This window comes from Brassica oleracea, chromosome C1 (genome assembly GCF_000695525.1).
Source record: "Brassica oleracea var. oleracea cultivar TO1000 chromosome C1, BOL, whole genome shotgun sequence".
NCBI classification, from domain to species: Eukaryota; Viridiplantae; Streptophyta; class Magnoliopsida; order Brassicales; family Brassicaceae; genus Brassica; species Brassica oleracea.
The window spans coordinates 2371345-2379573 of NC_027748.1; the positions used below are offsets into that span (position 1 = coordinate 2371345).

Sequence of the window (8229 nt, forward strand, 5' to 3'; positions counted from 1 at the left end):
GCAGGAATGACTGGCGAGACAGGTTAATGCAGAAACAGAGCACTCGCAGGAGCAGCAACAATGAACGGCACGACAAGAACCTGTCGGGATTGAGATGATGGAGGAACTTTTAGGAAAGCTTGGAATTTGTGCAGAGTTTGAAGACGGCGGATTAAAGATTGACGTAAGGGAGCGTCGTGGAGAACCGTTCAACGAGGAAGGTAAGTTTGGTGGATCTGGTGGAGGAAGCACCGGAGAAGTCACCCGACGGAGATGGAGGTTGGTGAGAGTCTTGAGCCGACTGCTCCGACTTGTCACTGCAGAGTAAATGGGCTGGAGAATAGACATCGGCACAGCTACAAAGTGGGACCTCATGGAGAAGCGGAGCGGAGGAAGAGGCTGGGGAAGACGGACCACCAGAGAGGACTCGGACTAGACTTGGGAGAGCCGAGACCGGAAACCAATCGCTGCTTCAGTCGGAGGCTAGGGCGGAGGGGCCGTTTTTTCTTTTGGTGGATTTGTTTAGAAATTATTTTATCAAACAACTTTGGAGAAAGATTTAAAACATAGGCCACTCTTTCTTCTTTTACTTTGTTACCTATTACTTCTTTTTTCTTTCTTCTGTTGAGTGGTAGAGTGGACTTGTGACAGTGTATCATGAAAGGTGTAGGAGATGGATTACAGAATCCCGTTCAAACAAAAGGTCCTATACTCCTATGTATGAACTCCATTAGAGAATAGGGATTAGTGAGACCCATTCATAACTCTAACAAGAAGAGGAGAACACACATTGAAAGACTGATAATAAAATATCTCTTACTGTTTTGCATCTATACACACACGATAGAATTGTATGTACTCTTGTCTCTGATACTACAATGGTTTGGATAGTTGTAGTCAGTAACATTATGATTACCATGCATCATGCAACTCTCTTTTTTTTGTGCTAAACATCATCATGCAACTCTGATTGTCTGAACACCTTCATAAAGGTTTTGGAAGAATTGTTGATAAATTAATATCAAAGAACTTTGGAGAAAGATTCAACCTATGCCGCTCTTTCATTTACTTTGTTATTAATTTTTACATTTTCTTTTCTTTTTTTGTTGAGTGGTCATGGACTTGTGACATTGTGAAAGAGAGAAAATTCCTATGTATAAACCCCACCAGAGCATGATTAGTGAGACCCACTCATGATGCTCTTAGAAGACGAGAAACACACATTGGAAGATTATGATAAGAAATATATATATTATTGTTTGGCATCTATACACACAATACAGTATACTCTGTCTCTGATACTACAATGATGGGCTGAGAATCTTAAGTTAATTTACTGAAATTAGTAAATAACTGCTAACTTGCTCTCTCTTCTGATGAAAATAATATGAGTTTGATCTTCCCACTTAAAAAAAAAAATAAGCTGCCTGTATCCAGAGAACCTGCATAATCAAATCTAATATATGTAAATTTTGAATGAAGTGTGATATTTGAACTTGTCCTAAACCATAAAGCCAAAAATTATGCCATATAATCATTGCTAGTAAATATTATACCTGACAATGGTCTAGAACTAAGAAACGGTGAAAAGTTTGCGGACCGTTCTTAGTCAAACTCCTAGATTACTATAAAGATTCTGCACATCAGAGTCCCACATAGTAGCAGATTGACCATTCTGTAACATAATCAAAACATATAGATTATTAGTAAACCAAAAGTTATATGATAAGCTTCACAGTGGAAGAGAAATGAAAACATAACCTACGTTGAAACATGACAGTGGATCAGAACTAGTAACCACTTGCTGCATTGGATTGAAATGAACATAACCGGAATTAACCATATCATGAGGGTAACCGGAATTCACCATCATATGAGGTGGCATCACAGTGTTTGGTAAGTTCATCATTGGAGCTGAGACAACCTGGATTCAATTTATATTAGCTCATCTAATAATTCTATAAATTAAAGCTTTTACATACAAACAAATTTAAAAAAAAAGACTAACCTCTTTGGCAAAAATGTCATCGATGTTGAAATCCACCCTTGGACTAACAGTTGCTAGCTTCATTGATAAGAACTGATCCAAACATGAACCATATATTAGGTTACAAATTATCAAATAATATTTCTAGTCTTACAAGATATATAGGAAATGAATTGTGAACCTCGACTTGTCTCTGAAGAGACTGAACATAGTTAATGATCTCATCAAGCATCCCTGCTTTGCCTGTAATCTTTTCGCATCCAGGAACCAAATCTTGTAGAAACTTCATTCTCTCACTGATCTTTTCTCTTCTAGCCTTCACAATTGAACAATAAAATTAGTCTTTAAATATTTTCAAAATATTAAGCTACTAAATGAAACTAATTAATAAAGTCTCTCTCTCTCACTCGTTCTGCAATGCTGTGGCTATCAGTGGCTTGGCCTCTCCGTGCACGAACATGGATATAATCCGTCCTCTGCGAGTCTTTAGTCACTTTCGATGAATCGTTAGAACAACTGTTCTGTTCTTTCATCTTCATGATGCTTCTAGTGCTCTGCTCTGTTACTTTCGACTTCTCTTCTTCTTCTTCTTCTTCAACTGCTACTTCTCTGTCCATCATCATCATCATCTTTTTCTTCTCATTACAAACCTAAAAGCCCATTAACAGACAAAGTGAATCTCAAAGTAAGATCTGTGTTTTTATTCAGAGTTTTAGTTTCTTTAAGCAACATTGCGAACCTTAGTCTCTGTATCGACGCAACCAAACTTCCTTTTCTTGGAATTTTCAGACTCAGTTGTAATATTTCCTGGAGAAACTGAGATTCTCGCATCACCGTGCAACTCCCCGTAAATCTCCGGAAGATCCAAACCGGCCGACGGTAGAAAGCTGTCAACCTCGCCGACGTTCATCTTGGAAGAATTGGGGAAGAAGCAAGGGAGAGTGGGTTCGAAGCCGGGATGGTGGTACTGGTGGTAGTTTAGTTGAACCCTTTGGCGCTCTAAGACAGACATGTCGTCACAGTTGAGGAAAAGCTCAGCTTCTGTAGCTTCTCCTCCGTTCATCATCATCGTCATCATCATCTTCTTCTACTTTGGAGTGGTAGAGAAACAGAGTAAAGGTGAGGGTAGAAGAGGAAGGGATATTTATAACCAAACAAAAGAAGAAGCAACCTGTTTTGTACTTAAGTCTAAATTCATCGCATCAGATAAGTAGGGCCATGTACAAATCTGGAAGTTTTAGATGATTGTAGATAATTTAGATTTGGGATATGCCTAGAGAAATGATGATAAAATTACTAAAAATAGTGACACAAAGAAAAAAAAAACTATTAAAACTCACTATTTTATTACATTTTGTGTACTGGTGGATTCGATTTTCATTCATTTAGAAAGGATAAGCATGGGCATTAGGGGCAATATCACCTATAGTGTGTGAAGAAGACTCATTTTTAGCTGGAAAGGTCTATTTATTTCACTAAACAAGCCAGTGAACGTCACGTGGGAGTGATTGTGCCTTTGTAACGTACTAACACATTGAAAGGTATCATTGTGCAGTTTGATATTTCTCTTTAATTTGTTTGTTTCATAAGATTTGTAATCGAAACTTGTAGTTCGTTTTACTAGTGACAAAACTTTCTGCCGTAACCGCCTAAACCATAGGGCATTGGTCATCTTCTAGCCCAAGCGCCAATACGCATCAAATACGGCTGCATAAGTGCACATTCTAGAAAATAACTCTTAGTATACGTTATCTTAGAATCCAAGTACAAAAACTGAAACCATTATACATCTGATTAAGATAACACTCAGGTCGTTTTAATAACTCATGTATTTGACTACGAGACACTGTTCACATGAATTTATGACGCCAGAGGTTTTCTGAACCTTGTTATTCAGATCGATCCTGCTTCTGATGGCCATGCTATATTGGCTTAGTGTATTGTGATTGGCTAAGACTGAGACGGCGCAAGAGAGACTGCCACGTGATCGCCATGCTCTTTGAATGCATGTGGCTTACAAGACCCATCACATAAATTACTCTCACAAAGTTAGCTTTAGATCACTTTCACCGAAAACCAGTCAGCAAATATATTTCCAAGAAAAAGACCTCTCATAAATAAAGCATGTCACTTATTGTTTGGTTTAGTAGATTCTCAAATATTTCTATTCATCCCACCTTTTATTTAAGTCACTGGAACACCCTTCATGTGAACAAAAAATCCGATATTTTGTTGTTTCGGTCTAATCCAATTATTTTATCAAGCTTTTCAAACACAAAAATGGAGTTAGTAGATAAGGAAAGGGGAGAAGGTATAAAGTTGTTTGAAATAAAGAAATGGTCATTGCTTTTTGATGTGATGAATTCGGACCAAGTCCATAGAAGATGAAGGCTATTTCATTATCATACTATTCATGCATACACTATTAAAGTAATGCCACACACCTAATATGTGGGTTCCCCATTCTATAATATATATATATATATATATATATATATACATGCATATATGTTTTTACACGACTGAACGTATATGTCCACACTTCTTTCCGGTGTATTGAGTTGGAGATAAATATACGTTATAACATGTGTGTGAGTAGATTTGAACAAAAAAAAAAAAAACATGTGTGTGAGTAGTATTAATATGTGGAAGCTCATAGAAATCATAAGTACTAGTTGGAACAATAATGAGGAAGATCCAATTAGTAGTCATGATATGACGGGGTCCTGGTCAAAAGCAAAGTGTTTTGTACCCTCTTTATTCCTAAATACAGAATGTTTTAGGAAATTTTGATGTCAAGATGTTTTCATTTTTCTAGATAATTTTTATTTTATTAAAAAATGTATATTTAATCACATTTTAATAGTCTATTTTATAATTTATTTTATACCATTAATAATATTTTTTAGACAAAAAGTAGTTTTTTTAATATGTGCGTTTCTACCTAAACATCTTATATTTAGGAACAGAATGAATATATTTATTTTATTAAATTAATCACAGCGTCGGGACCGAGGTCAATCAACTATTTTATAGATCCTAAAAATGCAATGTTAAATTATCAGGACCGAGGTAAATCGACTATTCTATAAATCCTAAAAATGCAATGTTAAATTATCTATCTGGTGACTAACAAAAATCGAACGGCAGATTCATTGTATTGGAATTATTGGTTGTATTCTGTATACCAAAACTATACAAATTTACAAAATAGCTATATATTATCTAAAGTTAAAAGAAATATAAATTGCTAGCACAAGATAAGCAACTAGTATCCACTCGAGAATGGATACATTTTATAAAATAATTATATTCTATGCAAAGTTTTATATTTTCCATTTATTAGTCTTGTATAGTTTAGAAACCAGAAGTAAAAAATAATTAATTTTTTATAATAAAATAAAGGCATTTGGTGTTGCAAATGAATTTTGATATGCAATCTTAAATTTAATTTTAAAAAAAAGGAAGCAATAATTTTCTTCCAAAGAATCGGTGGATACGTTGAAAAAATCGAGCAAAATTATAAAGTTTCGAAGGCCCTTTCTCAAAAAAAAATTAATAAAGTTTTCCTAGGAATACACGAACTGTGTATATATAAGGTCATATAAATAGATTTTTTTTTTTTGTTGAACAGGTCATATAAATAGATAAGATGATTCTTTTTGATGAAGTACTTTCCTCGGGGATTGCTCCAATTCTCTGACAGCTATCATTAATTTCGCATTATTCAACTATCTATTGAATTCTATGGGCGTCCTTCTTTTATGTCTCAAAAAATTCAAAATCATACAGCAATCTAAAATATGCATCTATTTAGAAGAGATTTATTTTCAAATGAAACTCTTTTTGATTTTTTTTTTTTTACAAAAATGTAATGACTAAATTTTGGATTTTCTCGTTCAACTGTTTCATTAGAGGATAAAATGTATTAATAGATATGTTTGCAGCAATTGTTTATCTCGTGGATCAAATCCTTCCGACTGAAGAAATGAATGACTCAATGACCTTCGAGTGTTGGATTTCAAGATTGGACCGGTTCACATGGCTGATGATATTTGACCGCACCTGTCTAACCAAATGTGAGTTTATATTGATTGCTTCAGTATATGACGTTTGAACAGCAATCAATACTATTAAAACAGGATCATGTCCGATCGATAAATGTTTGGTCCAATTATAATTTCATCAATATATTTCAAAATTAAAGTTTACTCATACTTTTAACTATTTTTTTGTTACCACTACTTCGATCCCACAATAATCGGGATCCACTATTTCTTATTGGAACTAAATATCATATTTAATCAAATACAAACTAAAAACGTAAAACGTAAAGAAGAAGATGCGGCTGACCAAATTCTGTTGCAAAATATTTGTCAAAAGATTTAAATAACACGTCATGTTTTACTCAAGAAGATATAACCACAACTTTAAATAACGATGTGGCTGTTTTTCCCTTGATCAAATTCAGACAATGAAGTTAGTTTAGAAACTTCTGACCTATATTGCATATAAACATGACTTTCTTTTTCTAAAAGTCGTTTCTGATCGTTTACATTTTCTGCACGACAAATTATAATGTGTAATATTTTTTGTTTGGTGTAATATTATGTGTAATAATAATGTTATTATCATTTATATATGAAATCAAATCATGAAACTTTAATGAAAAACATATAATTTTATTATTTAAAAAATATTAATAACTATTTATGAATAAAATAAAAAATTGGTGATATTATAAATTTTGGTTCGGTTCATATTTTACGGGTTTAGTTCGGCTTTAACTACCCGTTTAAATCATATATATTTTATTAAAATAGGATCATGATCATGACTTATTAATAAATATTATATTCATTTTTTATTCCTTTTATATAAATATATTTAATTTTATTTAAATAATAACCACTACATTAGAACGGTTATCAACAAGTAAAAAAAACTAACCCTACCTTAATATACATTATATACACTTACCGTTAGGATAATCATATGTTATATAATTGTATATGTATATATATATATATTTTTTTAAACATGTAAGAAAAAATTACAGAAAAATGTTACATAGTTATAGAAACATTAAAAAAAATAAAAAACCAACATAATACCCGCGGATCAAGATCTAGAACATATAAATATGGTTACAAAGAAACGGGTATACATGTATATGATAACAAACAACCAAACATATACTGATTCAACTTTTAAATTGTTATTATTTTATAAAATAGATTTTTATTAAGATTTATACACAAATATGATTACAAAAAAATATAAATATGATTACAAAAAAAACAAAAAAAATAAAAATTAAATATCTAAGAAAAGAAAATTAAAACAAAAATATACCCGTCTTTTAAAGGGTGGGTCAGAATATCATCAATATTATTAAAACATAAACATGACCTATTGATACAGGTGTGGTCTAACTATTTTAATACAATTATTAAAATTTCTTATTAATCATTTAAGATAAATATTATACAAAGAAAAACATATATATGATTCAAAACACAAATATAAAAATTAAATTTCAACAAAAACGTAAAACAAAATATATACCCGCCCTTTAAGGGCGGGTCAAAATCTAGTATATTCTTTATTATAACGAACAAGAGAAAAACATTGTAGCCATCAAATTATCAATAACTAAACAAAAGAAGAAAAAGAGAGCGTAAATCAACTAGGACCGACTGTTTTGAACACGAATCTTTGGTTTAGCTGAATCAGAATCAATTTTATCCGGATATTTATCATGCAAATGTTCCCAAGGATTATTTGTCGAAGCCTTGACATTGCGTAGAGCCACCCAAACCGCACTGTTACATTTAAACCCTGACCCTAATCTGCCAAACTTTATTTCCTTTCTTCGTTCTTCCTTTTTGCATCTATGTACCAGACCTAATTGAGCTAGACAAAGTATTCCCAAGTCTGTGTAACGTTGATCTTGATGCCTCACACATCACTCGGTGCTAGGCCTAAGCTCTTCTCTAGCACATCGATCACGGCTCTGCCTCCAGAAAGAATACAAAATGGTCAATTGCGAGTTTGAAGTCAGGGACGCAGTGGCGGAACTGGATATATTTTTGACTATGATAATGTTAAATTTATATTATTTTATCCAAAAAAAAGTTACAAATAAATGGGGGCATCTAAAAATTTATACATAAATTAGGGAAGTCCATAAATTAGTGGGATTTCGCCAAATTTTGACTAAATATTATATTAATTTAGAAAAAACAGCTAAATTGCCCCCC

At 32.8% G+C, this 8229-nt stretch overlaps 1 protein-coding gene across 1 annotated transcript; it reads right to left on the reverse strand.

Moving 5' to 3' along the window:
* Positions 1-1210: 1210 nt before the first annotated feature.
* On the reverse strand, positions 1211-3122 carry LOC106326210 (transcription factor bHLH63). The gene is made up of 7 exons (XM_013764233.1): positions 2706-3122; positions 2374-2616; positions 2148-2282; positions 1988-2059; positions 1745-1903; positions 1536-1654; positions 1211-1421 (listed from the first exon to the last, which is right to left on the reverse strand). The coding sequence occupies exons 1-6, from the start codon at positions 3045-3047 to the stop codon at positions 1589-1591; spliced, it is 1017 nt and encodes a 338-aa protein (XP_013619687.1). The 5' UTR covers positions 3048-3122; the 3' UTR covers positions 1211-1421; positions 1536-1588.
* Positions 3123-8229: the final 5107 nt, after the last annotated feature.

Excerpts from the sequence above, each read along its gene's own strand:
- LOC106326210 (XM_013764233.1), bottom strand. The coding sequence starts at position 3,047 with ATGATGATGACGATGATGATGAACGGAGGAGAAGCTACAGAAGCTGAG. Across the intron at positions 2,060-2,147 it reads CTCTTCAGAGACAAGTCGAG|TTCTTATCAATGAAGCTAGC; the intron begins GTTCACAATTCA and ends TGTTTGGATCAG. Across the intron at positions 1,904-1,987 it reads ATGACATTTTTGCCAAAGAG|GTTGTCTCAGCTCCAATGAT; the intron begins GTTAGTCTTTTT and ends AATTGAATCCAG.